General features: G+C 44.6%; 1 protein-coding gene across 4 annotated transcripts; it reads right to left on the bottom strand.

The window, feature by feature from the left end:
- Positions 1–4663: 4663 nt before the first annotated feature.
- On the bottom strand, positions 4664–19013 carry Spo11 (SPO11 initiator of meiotic double strand breaks). Of its 4 annotated transcripts, XM_050152914.1 has the most exons (13): positions 18883–19013; positions 16814–16927; positions 14853–14941; positions 14403–14469; positions 13676–13784; positions 13207–13293; positions 12290–12326; positions 11887–11996; positions 9997–10096; positions 9590–9627; positions 8939–9015; positions 5632–5743; positions 4664–4783 (listed from the first exon to the last, which is right to left on the bottom strand). In XM_050152914.1, exons 1-13 carry the CDS (start codon positions 19011–19013, stop codon positions 4664–4666), a joined length of 1191 nt encoding a protein of 396 aa, XP_050008871.1. The 4 variants fall into 4 exon arrangements, with proteins under 4 accessions (XP_050008871.1, XP_050008873.1, XP_050008874.1 ...); XM_050152916.1 differs by lacking the exon at positions 16814–16927 and having other exon boundaries at positions 13676–13832; XM_050152917.1 differs by lacking the exon at positions 16814–16927.
- Positions 19014–19438: the final 425 nt, after the last annotated feature.

Genomic DNA, 19438 nt, shown 5'->3' with positions numbered 1-19438 from the left:
GCCAGCCCATTGTGAGGGTGGTTCCACCCTGGGCTGGTGGTTTTAGATTCTATAAGAAAGTAGGCTGAGAAAACCATGAACAAGTCAGTAAGCAGCACTCCTCTGTGGCCTCTACATCCTCCGGATTCTAGCCCTGGTTGAGTTCCTGTCCTGACTTCCTTTGATGATGAACAGTGATGTGGAAGTGTATGCCAGGTAACCCCTTTCCTCCCTCAAGTTGCTTTGCTCATGGTGTTTATCATGGCGATAGAAACACTAAGACACGCAGTCTATGGAGCCAGTTCCAATTAGTTATTAATGATCTCTCAGGCAACTTGGGAAATCACATCAGGTGGAGAGGTCCTCTCTCTTCCTCAATCGTAACGTTCCCTAACCTTGGACCCTTCAGCTCTTTGTTTCACAGGCTGCTGACTCTGAAGAAGGCTCTAATTCCAGCGTCCCCAAAGCCTGTTGCTCACCACAGAGCTGTTTAGCACTGTGAGGCTGCTGTGAGTGTCCTAGGTCCGCTTGCTCCATGACCTTCTCTTAGATATTTAGATTCATGCGATTTTGTGAACTGTAGGCCCAACAGCTATAGGGTGGGTCAAGAACCCATATCTCTACCACCTTGTGGCTGCAGTGCTTGGACCCAAGACCCCACCAAGGAACATAAACCAGGACCCAAAACCCCAGCAAGGAGCATAAACCAGGACCCAAGACCCAACCAAGGAGAATAAACCAGGACCCAGGACCCAGGACCCCACCGAGGAGTGCAACCAGGACCCAAGACCCCACCAAGGAGCATAAACCAGGACCCAAGACCCCACCAAAGAGCACAACCAGGCTGTTAGAATCCCTGGGAACATTAAAACAAACAAACAAACAAAAAAAAACCCAAAAAACTTTCACGCCTGGATTCCACTCACAGGTCTCAGGTGGAATTCAGAAATTATTTTATTAAATCTCACCCAGATAATTTGAGATACAGCCAAGAACCCTGCTGTTTAGGGGAATATAACGACTGGCCATGTTGCACGCTCCATCAGTACACCAAGAGCAATGGCTTACCCAAACCCAGCAGCTCACATTCTGTGTCTAAACTATATTATACAGACACACACTTTACGTGAATACTCTCACTCCATCTTCACAATGTTCCTATGGACTTCGTCATCATTTCTGCCCTCCTCCATCGTGGCTGTGAGACAGAGACGGGATTAGAGCATTACCCCCACCACACACACAGAGGCAGTGAGTGAAGGGAACCTCAGAGCCTGGCTGCACATGAGAGGCAGTATTACCTCTTCCCCAAGCCTAAACACCAAAGGGAGATTAATCATCTGTGTACTCAGTAAGGGTAAAAAGTCACAGAAAGCTGCGTGGTGATGACACATGCCTTTAATCCCTGCACTAGGGAGGCAGAGCAAGCAGATCTCTGAGTTCAATCCCAGCCTGGTCTGCAGAGTGAATTCTAGGACAGCCAGGGATACACTGGGAAACTCTTTCTAGGAAAAGCAAAACAAAACCAAGCAAAGTCAAAAAAACTCACATAAAAATCTGAAATGTTGGCTGTGACTATCACCCACATTGGAGACGTCTCAGGAGAAAACTTAGGCCAGAGTGCTGTTTATAGTACACTTCCAAGAGACTGGATGTGCTTATAAGTTTAGTTTCAGCTAATTTTTCAACTTAAATGATACTTAATTTTGACATTTTTATTGGTAAGTTCTCATAGGCTGGCTTAAGGTTTGCAAGCAGTTGGCGGCCAAGCACAGACTCTTGGGAGTAGGGGCCCAGAACAGATGAGCTCATGAGGCCTCGGAAGAATTCACCAGAGGGCCTCCTGGCTTCCCACACCTTCGGTTTTACGAGTCTCACACTTTTTCATCTAGCTCTTTAAAAAGTGACTTGGAAATAATGTTAAGAAAATTCCCACTCAAGAGTGGAAGGATTTGCATGCCCAACAAGCTTTGGCCAGCAGAGGGCAGTCTTGGTCTGTCTTAGGGAGCTTAGACCGGCTATCCACCTCTGACAATCCCTTTAGTGGCAGAAGTCAGGGTTAGTCCACACTGCCTTCTGCAGACACCCCACATCAGTGTTGCTGTACACACGTGGCGTGGTTTTCAGAGTGTCTGTTCTCTCCAGCAGCACCTGACAGATACTGGCCTCACTGACAGTCAACCAGGAGGCCTGGAGGAAGCCGTGAGGCACAGCTAGAGGATTTGCCCTATTTCTGTACCATGTGCACTACTTGTTCCCAACCCCTATGCAACCATGACTTCTGAAATCACTTAACATCACCAATAATGACAATTCAATTTCCCAGAAAATGGGATGTTGCAGGTTTTTTTTTTTTAAATGAGGGTCATTACGAGCCCTTAAGGAAAAACCAAGAGTCTCAGAACATACTTTGTGGTACTTGTGCCTACACCCCCTAACTACAAACAGATTTCAGTCCTGTGTTCTTCCACATGGGTCCAGGAGATGCTGGCACCTTGAGGGCATGTCTGTTACCAGCTGCCATTTGAAAGAGCTATTGTGCCGCAATCTGTTCTAAAAGCAAATCTTGTAATTTAGAATTCTAGATGGTTCCCAAAACTTAGCACCAATTTCTCATCTGCATTTAATAAAGGTGGGTAGCATAGCCAACTTCAGTGTGGCTGATCTTCCATTTCCAAAATAATAGGAAATTATTTTAAGAAAATTTCCAGTCATAAACTTTAGATAATTTAATTAGACGAACTGAATGGATCTGCAAGCTATTTTTAAGTTTATTTCCAAATTTTCATGACTACTGTAGTCTTGTATTTCCCTCTCGTTTTTGACAATATAGCCTAGCCCAGATGTTCTGTGGGTTAAATATTTTTTACTTGTATTTTCTTTTTAGCTTACCAAAATTCAGTGACTTTATTGCATGTTGGTATTGTGTGTATAAATTTAAAGGAAAACATTAGTAATTTATAAAAGCTTTAAATAATTTTTGATAACTCTCACAAAGAAGTCAAATCAACATCTTATTAAAATGTTCTTGAAACAAAATTTTCGGTATTCTGTATGTCCAGGGGCCATCTCAATGCCATAGGCATGATATCAGGGCTTTGATTTAACACACGACTTAGACCTTGCCCTGGCAGTATGCATGCAGGACACTTGGGAAGCACATTCTATGTCCCCAGAAGTCTCTAGACTCAAGGTGAAGTTTAGGTTCCATGGCTTATTTGTCTGAGGACATGGGACAGTCAGTTATTAAACTTCCGTATGCCTTCATTTCCTCATATGTAAAGTAGGGTGGTGAGAAAGGAGCTTTACAGGATGAGATGAGTCAGCATTGGGAAGCCCCTAGAAAAATGCCTCTTGTGTGATAAGTATTGATTGTCATATTGCCTCGTTTAATCTTTACTACCAGCTCCTGGGCAGGGCCAGTATCATGGCTATGTAACCGGTAGTTATGTGAGACCTGGCTCAGTTGAATTCTCTGTTGCTGCTATCTTATAATTCTTAACTCTGAACAAGGGCTGCCTTCCCCATTTCTCTGTAGCCCCTGCATATTCTGTTATTTGTCCAACAAGGTAGTTGGTATTCTTGTGGCTAATGCTATTGTGGCCTTGGACAAGTAACACCTTCAGAGTTCTCACCTGCAAACCAGTTTTCATTGGGAGAATAAAGTGAGATCATGTGTACACAGTGGCAACACACACACACACACACACACACACACACTGGCAGAATTGGTCCTATTGTATCAGCTGCAGCTGAGCCTTAGAAACTCAGCAACGTTTGCATCCTTCTGGAAGTGTGTAGGCTTGCAGACAGTTGAAACTTCTCTTTCCTTGGGATGCATTGCACTGAGACCATAAAGGTTACTTCTGACAAAGTTAAGGTCTAGCAAGAGGAGGTGAGAGCACAGCCTACTGTAAGAGAACTCTCACTGCAAGCAATCTTGGCACCCAGAGAACAAAGAGGAATCCAGACACCTTGCTGTGGGCAACATTGTGTGGCTGGGAAGCAGGTTCAGGTCCAGGGCAGTGGGTAGAGAAGCACACTGACAATGAGTAGAGCAAGGCACAGGACACACACCAACTCGAATACTTGTGTATAATAAACTTTACTAGTTTCGTAGGTACATCAAGGTCCCTTTACCATGAAGCAAAAGAAAGTACAAGAGAAAAATACCATGTAATTTCTTTGCAACCTCTTGAGTTTTGATTGCTATTTTTGTTGCTAGTAAGACACTTCATATCTACAGCAGTTGCAGGAAGTAATTTTTTTTTGTTTTGGAGACAGTTTCTCTATGTAGTTCTGGCTGTCCTGGAACTCACTCTGTAGACCAGGCTGACTTTGAACTCAGAGATCCACCTGCCTTTGCCCCCTGAGGGTTGGGATTAAAGGTGTGTGCCACCATCACCCAGCAGAAGTAAATATTTTATAGATATTCATATGTAACAGTTTTTCTAATAAAATTTTAAAATTATTTTATAATCACTCTAGAACATAGAATAAGAATCTGTCTTTACAGAAGATCAAACATTCTAAAGAGCATTGTGGAGTTTGCTTTGACAACCATATTAATGTAAAATTATTTTTACCATTGAAGCATTAAGATAAGGTACTCCTTCAACCAATGTTTGCAGTTCAAACAAGAAGATGAAAAGCTCTGAAAAGTACACACCGCCCAGCTACAATCTTATATCCATCCTCCAAACCTCAGCTTGTTGGGTAAGTACACTCTGGAAAGATAGTCTGACGACAGGAAGGTCAAGGCTTGGATCTCTGCTTTCATCTTAGAGTCTGCCATCATCTCCATCTGCCAGAAGGTACCACAGTGTTACCAGCGTCTGTCAGGAACCACAGGCTAGGCTGTCTTCAGGACTGCTAGAGCATGTGAGTGGCTAATGGCCAAGACTGTAAGGTCAGGCCTCACAACTAGGTGCTTTTGTTCCGGGTTTTTCATGAGTTCTTTCTTCCTTTATTTTATCCCAATAACTGCAATACCATCACTGATAAAGTGATATAACCATGGAGGAAAGACAGAAGTCTTCATCCTGCTGACCTCTGTTAGCACTATTTGTGATGCAGTTTCAACAAACTGTGAATTGTCAAACTGCCTTGGTATCAGTTGTTGGTTACGTAGAATTTCAAGGAAGTAAGTTAGATTCAGAAGGACAAATTGTATGTTTTCTTCCATGTAGAGAATCTAGATTTAGATATATGCAGGTAGGACATGAATGTAGAAAAGGTACTATGTGGGGGAGGGAGGCTCCAACCAGGGAGGGGAGGGAGAACGAGAGCAGGTAACAGAGAAGGAAAAGACAAAGTGCTGCACATCTTCTCTTCTATGTGGACTCTAGGTTTAACATGTATGTATGTGTGAAAGCAGAAGGTGGGCCATGTTGGGTTTGGGTTTGGAATAGGACCTGCCAGCAGGGATGACCTGCAGGGGTGGGGGCAGGGGAGATGAACAAAGTACCATGATATATATGCAAGAAATGCAATAATAAAACCCATCATCTCATACACTACCTGAAAACATTAGTTAAAAATCAGTAACAGTAATAAAGATGAAACAGAAGTTCACAGATGTGCTGAAAAGTACCACTCTAACAAAAGAAAGAAAGTACGCAGCGTTTGCCTTTTCTGAAGCACACCATCTACCTCTTTTCTCCAGAAGGGCTGACAGCTGATGTAAGGCCTCCTCAGGATACTGTCCAGTTTCATGTGGTCATGCTTTGTCAGTGGAATCAAACTATCCTTCGGTATATTTAACCTGGAAAAAAATCGGACGGAGTGGACAGGATGTGTCTGTAATCATGCCTGTATTTATGTTATGTCAACAAACAGAAAAACAAGTGAGGTTGGGCGGTGGTGGCGCACCCCTTTAATCACAGCACTCGGGAGGCAGAGGCAGGTGGATCTCTGTGAGTCTCAGGCCAGCCTCCCCAATCCCAGCATCTGGGGCTCTGTGACTTAGGCCAGGGAGTTTTCCAACTTCAAAATAGAAGTCTGTGTTGTCATAGAAACAGATTCTATCCTTCCTCTCCCTCCTCACCTCTGAGATGGTAACAGATAGACAGACACTGTTCAAGCACTGGTGTAGGTCCACGGAGCAGAGCTAGTGTGGACAGGCCACAGCTTGTCCTGCAGCTGTGAGCTCCAGCAGAAGTGGCCAGTGGCTGACACTGAGAAATCAGGAAGTGGCTGCCTACTAAGTCAGTATTGAGGATGTGTATCTATTATTTTCTTACTTGGGATGCACACTTTATCTAGTTTGAAGTTTGAAAACAGTAGAGAGATCTGGGTTTATGGTGTAATGTGCTCTTTTTTAATATTTATTTATTTATTATGTATACAATATTCTGTCCGTGTGTATGCCTGCATGCCAGAAGAGGGCACCAGACCCCATTACAGATGGTTGTGAGCCACCATGTGATTGCTGGGAATTGAACTCAGGACCTTTGGAAAAGCAGGCAATGCTCTTAACCTCTGAGCCATCTCTCCAGCCCCCGTGTAATGTGCTCTTAAAGTCAAGTCCGAGGTTCCCAGGTAAACACTAATTTCAGCTGTCCTCAGTGGCCCCATAATTAGTTCCTGGCTGGCTGACTGCAGGGAATCCAGTGCTGCTCCTTGCAGTCTCTTTCCTTTGATCACATGTCTCTCTGGAGTGGCTCTAAGGACACCAGAGTGGTTTACAGGACACAGCTGGAGTTCCTCCAAGACCTCTACCTTAAAAGCCATGAGGTTCTATAGTGATATTTTGGTTGTAATCTAACAAATGAAGCTTGCCTGAAGATCAGAGTGCAGAGCTAAGCCACTAGTCAGCCATACCTGACAGGGAGAGGTGGCACACACCTTTAATCCCAGCACTCAGGAGACAGAGGCAGAGGGATTTCTGTTAGTTCAAGGTCACCTTGGTTACACTAAACTGAATCTGTCTAAAAGAGAAACAGAGCTCACACTAAGGTGATCACAGCACTTGGGATCCCACACCTTTAATTCCAGCACTAGGGAGGTAGACAGGAGAGATATGGCTGGGCGGAGAGAGGAATATAAGGTGGGAGGAGACAGGAGCTCTCCCTAGTCTGAGGGTTTGTAGAGACAGATGCAGTCTAAGGATTCATAGACAGAATCCTCCCTTCAGTCTGATGATTCAATAGAAGTAAAAGGTCTCTCTAGTGGCTGCACTGCTTCTCTGATCTCTCAACTTTCAACCCCTAACATCTGACTCTGAGTTTTTGTTATTAAGAACAATTAGAATTCGTGCTAGAAGGCTTGTCCAAATCCGTGTTTGTACAAAGAGGTCATGCCAAAAGATCATGGCCATGACAAGTTTAAACTTTGCTTCCTTCTATGGAAGAATTTGAAACTCCATGAAGAAGGTTATCTTCCTACTCAGCTCATAGCTTAATGATCCCCATGTTTGGGAAATCAGCATCTACACCCAAGACAGCCCACTGCCTCAGGAAAGCCCATATACACACACTCAAGTTCTTCACCCAGGGAAAGGAGAATAGATCGCAAGAGGGCATTTGAGGGGTGGGAGGGATGGCTCAGTGGTTAAGAATGTATACTGCTCTTGCGGAGAAGCCAAGTTTGATTACAGCATCCGTGCTGAATAGCTCACAACTGCCTGTAACTCCAGCTCCAGGGTCCCAAGGCTTTAGTCCTCTGTGAGTATCTGCACTCACACGTTCATATCACCTAGTACCTACACATAATTAGATATTTTTACAAGTATTTGAAAAGCAATCTTCCCCCACAGTGAGGACCAGGTGGCCCACTCTCTAGAGAGAACACAACAAGGACCCTATTGAAGGCCGGGGAAGCCTCAAACTCACATACACTTTGACCCACCATGTCTCTGGGAATCCTCAGAGACTATGTTAAGATTCAGGGAAAGATTTAATTATCAGAGGACCCTTTGATCTGCCTGTAACCTACAATCTCTGCAGAACAGCTATGAGGAATGGCCTGAACGAACGCTGGCACGGGACCATGGAAACTCAGGAGCAGAAGCTGTTACCATGAGGTCCACAAGAGAGAAATGTATTTATTGGTAACAAGCAAAAGAAGTGATCACATTGTGTTGTATGCAAAAACCAAAGAAACAGTTAAGGATCTTGAGGTTTTTGGGAAAAGGTCATGGTTGAGGGCAGAAAATCACCGGTCACCTAGTAACCTGCCTCGAATGACCAATAACTTTAAGTGCTGGAAGTTCCCAAACTCTGATATTAAGATGGGATCACTCTGTGAAGTTATTAGAATGTTCAAGATCAGGACTGAAATTTAATTGCACTCCTGGCCTCACACATATTATCTGTGTTTGTGAGGGAGATTCTCACTTGGAGCTCAGACTGGCCTCTGGCTCAGTCCCCTGAGCTCAGGATTACAAGTATATTGTCATGCATCTTCACGCATTATCCTTTTAAATTAAAAAAAAACTTGTACAAAGGTTTAACCATAATTATAAAAATAATTGTAGCTAGCTGAAAGTAAAATTAACTAAATTGATTGATTTTGATTTGTTTGTTTTTTGAGTCAGGGTTTCTCTATGTATCTCTGGCTGTCCTGGAACTAGTTCTGAACACCAGGCTGGCTTCAAATTCACAGAGGTCTGCCTGCCTCTGCCTCCCAAGTACTGGGATTAAAAGTGTGTGCCACCACTGCCCAGCATAATCCATTGAGTTTTGGGTTTTTTGTTTGTTTTTGGAGTCAGGGCCTCTTGATGTATAATAGTGATGGCTGTCCTGGAACTCTCTATGTAGACAAGGCTGGTCTTGAAACCACAGAAACCTGCCTGCTTCTATCCCCCAAGTGCTGGAATTAAAGACATATGCCATCAAGCCCGGCCTTCATTAACTATGTAAATAACAGAAACCTCAAGAAATTTACTTATAACTACAGACAGCAAGTGCTTTTCTAGTGACATCAGGCATGTCAAACACACTGCAATGAGACTCCTTACCTTTTAATATCAGAAGGGAGGAGACCAAGCCATCTGATAGCTGGGACGGTAAGACTGTGGGCTTCGAAGGACATGGACTGAGGTAAAGAGCAGAGCTGTGTCAGGTGACCTGGGTGGAGCCCTAGCTTTCTATTCTGGCAGCAGGGTGAGGTGCTCTGAGCCATTGCTTTATTAATCTCACCTGCATTCACTTCCTCCCTCCCTGCTCTGCCACCCCACTGTAAGAAGTTGGCTGGGTTTCCAGCTCATTGGGAGATGCAGGTTCAGTGAGTTTGAAGGGAACCAGGATTTGTAGCTCTGCAGGTTCTCAAGAGTGAAATTTGGTCACCATAGGTTCCAGGGTGGACTTGATGTTTTCCCTCCTGTCATTGTGGGAGTCGCAGTGGCAAAGTCAAAACTGGAAGCTGCATGTGACATTTATGGTCTATCTGATGCTCTTTTGGAGCAGAACAGGCTTATCCTTGGGTTACCTGTGAGTAGCTGTGCATTCTAGGGGCAGGACTCACACCACTGAAGCAAAGATTGGCTCTCAAAGAGATCACCATTTCCCCGGGGACATTCTGGAGAGCCTTGGCTTGCTAGGGTTGTAAGTAAAGCCCAGGACTGTGAAACGCACTGTGGAGCAGAGCAGATGCTCTCTTCTGTACTCACCAGGGACCCGTACTTGTAGATGCACATTATCTCCATGCCTGTTGAGAGTGAGCTTGACAATTAGACTCAGGCTGCAGCTATGGAATCTGCACTCTCAAATTTTATCTAACATCTAAAATCTTTATTTTTATGAACATTACCAATGAAAACTTACGTTCTCAGTTTCATGTTAAACATTACCTTAAATGATTATAGCCTTTAATTTGACAATATTAACAGTCCCTTTGATTTATTTCTCTACTGATTACCACGCTGGAGATTGAGCCTAGGACATCAAGCAAGTACCACAGCACTGAGTTATCCCCTGGCCCATGCAACACGCTGTGAATTGTTCTAAGAGCAGAAAAACATAACCACAGGTATAATTTAGTCACGACAGTTGTACCAAATAGTCCAGGAGAGATTACCATGGGGATCGGCATCTACCAGTGTGAAAACAGGAAGATGAAATGTGTCCCACAGCTTCTTCACCAGGAGCCTTGTGTTCAGATCTGGAATGCCCTTTCCCTGAAAGCAGACAGAGTCGGGCATTGTGGCTGTGGAGAACCTGGGTATATTCTGCCAGCATTTTATCAACACTGGCTAGTGAGACCCCCCACTCTGACTTCCAGGAGGGGGAGTCTAGTGCTGACTGTGAGGAAAATGTACAATGTGCAACAGGAAGAGCCATATATATTCACACCTCTACTTCCAGTATACCTGTTTGAAGACCCCACTCCATGGAAACATTTCAGCAGCAGTAGAAATAATAAAGTCCCTACACAAAGGCGCTCACCACAGTGTTATTTAAAAGGGCACAGGGAGAGCCCATGAGATGGCTCAGCAGAGAAAGCCTGATGACCCGAGTTCAGTTCCTGGGACCCAGACGATGCCAGGAAAGAGGCCAGACACTAAAATTGTCCTTTACCCTCTATATTGCCTCTTGGCTCTTCCACCTTAGCAGATGCCACTAGGATTTTCTGCCATCACCCCAAGAATCCATGCCAAAATCACACTTGGAACTTCTCTCACAAAGAACTGAGTGCTTGTGTCTGCCCTCTGGGTTTTAGTGGTGACGTTAAAGCAAGAAGCCATAGGTCAGAGCCACATAGACTTGTTCCCCACAATCAGGAGTCACCTAGTCCTCCTTAAGTGTCCTTCCTTCAGTCCCCACCCCATCCTCACAATGAGATAGGCCATCTGATCTGCAGGCTGCTACATAAACCCAAGGATGCAAAGCCTCCTGTGAGTCTGCCCTTTTGGTCCAAGTCAGAATGTTACAAGACTAGTCAGGCTTCCAAGGTGCTGCCTGACACCTCCTCCTCAGACTCTCTCCTGGCTATGCTAAGGCTGCATTTCCGGTCCCTCTAACAAATCACAGGACTCTAAACAGCTTTCTTCTCCAAGTAGTGGATTTTCTACAGCTATGTAAAGGCAGATGTGGAGAGATCTCAGAAGAGGGGAGCTTTATCTGCAGCTCCCATTTCACCCCAATCTTTCTGCCCTCCTGAAGCCAGTTCCTGTGATTTCTCACCACATTGCCATGCCACAAGAAGCTAACTGCCCACAATGGACCAATACTTCTGTCAGTACCAATAAGTTCATGTCAGAACCCTACCCTTCGATGTGGAGGTGAGACTTTGGGGTCGAGAACAGCAGGATGGACTCCCCTGAATGGGGTATGAACCCTTATGTGAGGGGCTCCACAAAGGCTCTCTCCTGTCTCGGTCTTGCTCTTTCTTCCATGTGTACACTCAATGAGAAGATAGCTTCTTTGTGACCAGGAAGTGGTCTGCCCTTAGTAGATAGAGAATCAACTAATATCTAGTCTTGACCCTAGGATGCAGAACTTTGAGAAGCACCCGTGTTGCTTCAGCTACCCTGCCTGCTGCATTTCTGGGCTGGCTCTTGCTGGCTGAGATACGGCCTTTGGCTGAGGCATCCTGTGGGCCCACTGGTGTCACAACACCACCTACGTCCCTCACTATTCCTGCGCATGTGTGTGTGAAAAGGGAAAGCGCCAGTGACTCACCTGGAATACAAACTCGTGTGAAGAGCAGCAAGCACTGTCAGTTGCCCAGCCCTGAGCAACACTGTGCAGGAATGTGTGAGGGAGACCCAGAGGAGCAAGAAAACAAAGCCTGTCTGGGGAAACGGCTGTTTTTAAGAATAGAGACCCATCTGAACTTGGGCTGGGTTGAAGGATGTCTTCTGCGCTGTGAGACTAGATGGTGCATTAGACTGGACAGGGACAGGTGCACAGACGTTGGCACTCTCTTTCCAGGCACCACAATGGTGAAGTGAGGCAGAAGTCCTACCGTGACCATGATGCATGGGGACATTCTGCTGCAGAAGTTGTCGTCCAGGAGCCGTTGAAATGTCGCATCCTTCTCTACTATTAACAGAAACTTCGCATCTGTGATCAGATCTGTGGAGCTAAGGCTGAGAAACTCTAGTCACAGTCTCCAGGCTTAGTCACCCGCTACGTGACAGCAGAGTATATCTCAACTCAAAAGCAGCTACGGGAAAAAGTTTTTAGTTTACCTCCCAATATCTGTATTCACTCAGGTATACAGGTGCTGGACCTACTTCACAGCTCCCGAGAGCCCTAGCAAGCTGACTGTGGCTACTTGTCTCTATGGCCTAACTTGTTACACAACAGGAAGGCAAAGTTCTTTGAAGGAACATTCCAGTTTAAACAGTTTTACCACTGAAGGATACTCCGGATCCCTTGGATGTTAGATGGAACAGCAGTAGCCTAAGTTAAAAAGAAAAAACAAAACCAAGCAGTTTGTAAATTAAATAAAAAAGTGTCACTGCACTTAATAATCCATCACCACAATCAAATGTATTCAGTTTTCATTGAGTCAGTCTAGGGACTGACTCTCAGTGGGTAGTCTAGAGACTGTCCCTCAGTGGGTAGACTAGAGACTGTCCCTCAGTGAGGAACAGACAAGTCCAGGAAAGCAGACACAGATCTACTTAGCTTCCCCAGCAGGGAAGGTTGTGGAGCAGACAGAATGAAGGAAAGTGTCTTGATGCAGGGCCTCACAGCATGGCTGTGCCCTGTCCTGATGGGAGCATCAGACCACCCACATCAGCAAGGGGTTTGGGATAAAATGTGTTCATTTCAAACCCACAGATTATGTAAATAACCATGCCAAAAAGGCCATGTCACAAGTCATTTGAAAATATCAACACATTGTAAAAGATAATACGTGTCTGTTTATTTCAATATGACAATTAGCATATTTGAAAATAGTGTGCTTGGTATAGAACCCCATAAAGCACACACATGTTCACCCATCAGTTTTATTTTAAAACCTCTGGGCCAACAAGATGGAGCAGTGAGTAAAAGTACTTGCCACACAGACCCGATGACAAGAGTTTGAGCCCAGGAACCCACAGTGGAAGGAGGAGCGATTTTTGAAAATGGTCCTTTGACCTCCACACTTGTGCTGTAGCACACATATATACACACCTGTGAGCACACACACACACACACATACATACACATAGTCAACAATTATAAATAATTTTTACTTTGTCTCTAAATTACACATGAAGCAAGGAATGAAATCCAGTTCAAAATGGAAGGGGTTGTGTGGCACTGAGCAGGTAGATGGAAGGATGCTCACCGTGGCACTGCAGGTGCACTGCACTCGGGTACCGTCTTCCTCCATGTATCTCAAGTTGCCAGCAACCAATCCCTTGGATGTAGATAACTGGAAAAAAAATAACAGATTTGAAATTATTCTCATTAATATACTTGTTGCTACAAGCCTCTTCATGCTCACCTCTTAAGATATTTGTATTTTATCTTAGACCAGAATTTAGGTAGAGATGGAGGAGAAAGCATGTAAGTGTACTTAGAAAATAAAAATATCTGAAAAGGGCCCTGTTTAGGTTCATTTGACCAAAGGAACACATTGGAAACAGACTGAGGTTATGTTGAGAAAATGTACGATCAGATGACATAAAAAGGGCCAGAGTACACTCTCCTCCCAGACAAGATCTCGCTGACCTGCCGGCCTCTGCCTCAGCTCTGGCACTAAGGGCAGCTGTCATTTTGTTTTGTGGCAGTATTTTGTTCCGAGAATGGCTTACCACATGCAGGCTCCTCCGGGGCACTTTCAGCATACAGGAAATGTCATCTATAATGTTGTCCACTGCAGCTTGGTTCCCAAAGAGCTGGCTGTCAGTGTAGTATATGTCTCTATGAAAATGTAAGGTCGATATTGTGAATGAGCACCATGTTCTTGACCTGTGATGCGCAGAGTACTATGTGGAGGACATTTACTGCATACCAGCATACCATGAGAGCTGCTTACTACCTGGGCTCCAGGATTCATGACTATCCAAAGCATATTTTAAAAGCTAATGGGGGCTAGAGGGATGGCTCAACAGATAAGAGCCAATGGCTGATCTTCCAGAGGACCTGGGTTCAATTCCCAGTACTACAAGGCTGCTCACAAATATCTGTAGCTCCAGCTCCAGGCGAACTGAGACTATCTTCTGGCTTCTTCAGACACCAGGCAAGTGGCACATAGACACACATGCAGGCAAAACACCCATACACATCAAATTTAAAACTAAAACAGTTAATTTAACCAAATCTCACACAGCATTTTTTAAAATTTATTTATTTACTAAAGATTTCTGCCTCCTTCCCGCCACCGCCTCCCATTTCCCTCCCCCTCCCCCGATCAAGTCCCCCTCCCTCATCAGCCCAAAGAGCAATCAGGGTTCCCTGACCTGTGGGAAGTCCAAGGACCACCCACCTCCATCCAGGTCTAGTAAGGTGAGCATCCATTTGCCGGAACAATATATTTACCTCTTGGTTGCATAAGTGTTGCTCTGTACTAATTTATAAATCATGGACAATATTTTCAGAATTAGAGCTGGAAAATAAGACATAAACAATTTACTTCTCTCACTAATTTGAAAGACACTGTTGTCAAAGATTTTAATTGCCCCCATTGCTTGTCTATAATGATTTAAAAATTATCTTTCCAAAAGAGAGCATTAGGTAAAGAATAGTTGGAAAATCAAGGGCTCTTTGGGTAGCAAATCAAAGTAACTTTTCCTGAACATGAACCTAGAACATGCTTATTTGGAGTGGCCGTGTGCTCCCAATGTTACTGACAGTGAAAAGTTCTAGGAATTTATTTTAAGGACAAGTTACCTACTAAAGAACATGTGAAGACATCCATTTAGGAACAGCTAAACTCTAGAAATAGCTAACTTATTGTTAATTACTTAACACCATGAAAGAGTAACTTACCAAACTTTTTAACTGATTTTGGTGAATCGCTTTTGATTTTTCTGGTGATACACTGAGGTATCATCTGAAGGCCGACAGAATCTTCAAACCTGTTGTTTTGTTCAAAACAAAGGAACAAAATGAGAAAGACTTAATTCCTGGACACACACTCGGTGTGACCTTCTGCATATCACAAAGGCACAGACAGAGGCTAGAGGTTTTGACCATGAGAAAATTGTTCTGCAGGTGGGTACCACCCATCTTGTTTTATGAGCTCACCAGTCACCACAGACTGGGGGGGGGTCTTTGAGCCCCAGGGAACTACCTGTCTCTGGGGTTGCAGGCATAAGCCAGAGTTTGCTTTTATGAAGGTGCTGGGTACCCTAACACAGCCGTTCCCGCTTCACAGCAAGCACTTCAGCCACTCAGTCATCTCCCACAGTTCTCTGTGTGGGCACTGGAGCTTAGGAACGCCCAAAGGCTCAAACTGCTACAGGCTGTTAATTAGCTAGGAGACTAGCTAAGGTTTAAACCAAATACCTTTCCGTATGGAGTATGTGTGTGTAGTTCTTTTTTTGGGAAGACAATATATATGGAATACTTACACATACTTTACTATTATATATTTTACTCATTTTGCCATTATTCATTCTCAGTTAATAATTTGGTTCTATTTAATAATAATTTTTGAAATATTTTATTTCAACTACCCACAAAGTGACATTGTGTGAATGACTGATATCAGTTTGTTAAACTGAACCTCCCAGGCTCTCCTAAAGGTGGCAGAAGGCACCAGGAGAACACCACACATGGCAGCTGCTTGAAATCCATCCTTCACAACACATCGCCCAAGTATACAGCTTATGCTAGTTATACTGATCTTAAAATAATACTTATAAAAGGATCTTCCCTAGTCCCTTTCCTCTGCAACTTGGTTTGGTAGAAAAGGCTACACAGCCAGGAAAGACCAAGCCTTGTCACTAGGCTGGAGAACTAGGATAGACTAGGTGGCAAGGAAGGAGCCTTATCTCTGTGCCGTGTTCAGGATGCCCACACTGTGGTCCACATGTCAGCACTGACTCCAGCTGTCTGAGCAATGGCTGCTTTGGCAGAGTGGAAGACAACCACAGCAGGGTGTTTCCCCAGTGCTAGAAGTGTGGCTTTACACTTGCTGTTTTGAGCAAGGACAAACAGACTTTGAACCATCCCCTCCCTCGGAGCTGCTCTAGTTGCTAGCCTCCTTGTCTTGGCCTTATCTTTCTCACAGCCCTTCTGTGGGGTGTGGATTTTGTAAACCTGATAATTTTTACGGGACAGGTAAAGGGGATAAAAAGAATGACATATGACTATATAAATTGAAATAACAACATAGATAGTGCATTTTAAAATAAAGCTGCAAGGATCAGGCATACCTTTTTTTTTTTTTTTTTTTCAAGACAGGGTTTCTTTGTGTAACAGCCTTGGCTGTCCTGGAACTAGCTCTGTAGACCAGGCTGGCCTCAAGCTCACAGAGATCCTCCTGCCTCTGTCTCTCTAGTGCCAGAATTAAAGGTGTATGCCGTCACTGCCCAGCCTGGCACATACCTTTAATACCAGCGCTAGAGAGTCTGTGAATTTGATTTTAGCCTAGTCTACATTATGAGTTCCAGGCCAGCTGGACATTACAGTGAGACCTCCTCTCAAACAAACAAATAAGTTAGTAAATAAATAAATAATAAAACACAACTTCCAGGGGCTGGAAAGTGGCTGGACAGTTCGGAGTGCTTACTGTTCTTACAGAGGACTGGAGTTCAGATCTCTGTCCCCATACCAGGTCACACACAGTATCTGTAACTCCAGCTCCAGGAGATCTGACACCCTTTTCTGGCTTCCATGGGCAACCACGTGCACATGCACATTCAGGTACATAAACACACACACACACACAGAGGCAAGCACATGCATCTTTTTAAAACATAGAAATAAAATAGCAAAATGCCCACATTATGTTTTCCCAGCTCGATCTGCTGTCTATTGTGAAGGCAGGCACTTCATTTCTTGCCAAACTTTTGATTATGTCTTGAATAATATTTTCTATAGATGTAAGAACCTCAGAACTGAAACAATAAACACATCATGATTTAATTTTATAGCATGTAATATTTCCCAGATCAATACAAAGACAACTTTTTTTTTTCCTCTCCTGAGACAGGGTTTCTCTGTGCAGCCCTGGCTGTCCTGGAACTTGCTCTGTGGACCAGCCTCAAACTCACAGAGATCTGCCCGCCTCTGCTACCCAAGTGCTGAGATTAAAGGCGTATTCCACCACCTGCCACCACTGCCTGGCACAACTTCCTTATTTCATTGGATTTTTGTTGCTTTGTCTTGATCTTGGAGACAAGGTCTTACAAGATAGCTAAGGCTAGCCTGAAACTCACCATGAAGTCCAAAATGGCCTCAAACCCACAATCCTGCCTTTTCTCCTGAGTGCTCGTATTACAGGTGTTGGCCACTAGGCCTCCCTTCTGCTTACTCTTTTTTACGCCTAACAAATGCATGCCAATAACCACCTCTCTTACTAAAGTCTGACGTCTCTGACATTACCATGCATTCATACACCTGCTGGTATAGTGGTACTTACAGAGACATTAGACTTGCCTGTAAATTCATGTCTTCAATAACACTTCGGCATTAACGATGAGCTAATATAAGCTACAAATACATTTCTATTTGCTCACATTAACTTACTTCGATGTCACCGAACTTACACAGACTTGGCCTGACATACCACTGCTAAATGTTTTACTAAGGATGATGTGAGATGAGTCTTGACACGCATGCACGCACACATGCACGCATGCACACGAACACAGCTGCTTGTAGCACACTGCCCTAATTGATCTCATGCCGTAAAAATTAACCATTTTTAAATTTTAGTGATTCAAGAGGAAAGAATTCAATCACGACCAGGAAAGGAATAAATTGTGAGTTCTGTACTAAATGGCTGACTTGGCCACTTAAATCATGCCACGTTACCACAAAATATCAAGACTAAACCCAGTTTTCTGTCAGCTGGCTGTTAATTTCACAGACCATCAGCTTCAAACATGTCATTCTAAGTAACATTGGCACATTGTCTAGGAAGGGAAACCAAGTTAAACATAGAAGATGGGCAAAATGTTGAGTTTTAATGTCCACACCGTCTTCAATGTTTTCACTGAAAAGAAAAATAGATCAGAAAATAGATTTTGAAACATTTAGTATGTTCTAATACAGTAGAGACTAATGACTTGCTATTTTTTCAAAGCTTGGAACAGTTTGAGAAAAATACTGGAAACAAATTTAAGGTATAATGGGATTAATCCACGTCTTTGTTGTCAATAAGGATTCCCACAATCTCCTAAATTCTCCCACAAACTAATTACTTCTGTAAAATTTGTTTGCTTGTGGGGTTTGGGGTGGCTGATTTGGGCTTAAAAACAAAAGTAATGTGTCTAAGATGCAAAGCGGTGGCAGCCAAGAGAAAGGACAGGAAAGCTGTGAGCCACACAACCGCCATACAACCGCATTTTCTGCACTTAGGGCCACCCCGGGTGCTGGAGGAGCCGCTGATTTTAAATAAATCCCTTAAAACCCATTCATCTGTTTCCTCTGGGTCAAGGAAAAGGACAGGACGGTTGTAAACCACTTAACGTACTGATATCCTTGGTCTAGCTGAGAAACCCAACAGTGTAGCGAGCAAACGCTTTTGCATTTTTCTCCTCCCTCTTCTTATTCCTCATCCAAAATCCCCAAAGTTAAAACATAGAGCCAAATAGGATCTCGGCCTCCCTGACTAGAAAGGATATTGAGAACCCTGGGAACTAGGCTAGAGGATGCTGGAACATTCTAGAAAACATCCGGTGTGCATATGGACGTGGTCACCGGGTTTTTTGGAATGCGACGTTTTTTTGGACCGCAAGACGAGAGCTAACGGCCGGGAGCCCTGTGGAGGGCCCGGTCAGGTGCGGCCGGCATTCTCCTTCCCCGCGGCCACCTTCCCGGCCTGCCCTCGCCTGCCGACCGGCTGTACCTAGAGACCACGCGGGTCACCCCGGTAGGGACCTCCCCTGCGCCTTGCTTCACCACGGCCAGCAGGGAAGCCCGGTGCCTATCCAGGGCGTCGAAGAACGAGGCCTCAGGCCCCGTGGGCACGAACGCCATGATGGCGGACACGGCCGGACTCTCCGAGGCCACCCTTCCCTCGCTCTGTCCGCGCGTGCGCATGGCACCACGACCCCCCAGGGCGGCCCGCAAAGCGGAGTGCGCAGGCGCATACGCCTGGAACGGGGCGGTACGGGGCGCCAGGGACCCTCCCGGAGGATGTGAAGAATCAGGGGCTGATCTAGGAGCGCCGGGGACCAGCGGGGCCAAGGTTCCTTGATCTGATAACTTAGGAGAAGTAACATTTGTGAACCCTTTAGGGGAGATAATATTCGTGGCACTCTTGCCTGCCTGCCCGAAGCCTGGATTCCCGCCTCTACACCACCTCATCTCCACCTGCCTCTGTCTCCTGAGTGCTGGGATTAAAGGTTTTACTATCGTCCAAATAATGTTTAGGACTCACTTTTGTTTAAAAGATTGTTGCT

Source organism: Alexandromys fortis, unplaced genomic scaffold (assembly GCF_014885135.2).
Source record: "Alexandromys fortis isolate MF-2015 unplaced genomic scaffold, M_Fortis_MF-2015_v1.1 scaffold_81, whole genome shotgun sequence".
Taxonomy (NCBI): Eukaryota; Metazoa; Chordata; class Mammalia; order Rodentia; family Cricetidae; genus Alexandromys; species Alexandromys fortis.
Note: the sequence above shows the minus strand (reverse complement) of the source record. Positions and strands in the feature narration are given on the sequence as shown.

Bases quoted from the DNA above. Each gene is read 5' to 3' on its own strand.
- Spo11 (XM_050152914.1), bottom strand. From the start codon at position 19,013: ATGGCGTTCGTGCCCACGGGGCCTGAGGCCTCGTTCTTCGACGCCCTG. The intron at 13,294-13,675 runs GTAAGCCATTCT...TTTTTTTTCCAG, and splicing joins CCCGGAGGAGCCTGCATGTG to TTATCTACATCCAAGGGATT. The intron at 9,016-9,589 runs GTGAGTACAGAA...TCTTTACCTCAG, and splicing joins TCTACAAGTACGGGTCCCTG to TCCATGTCCTTCGAAGCCCA.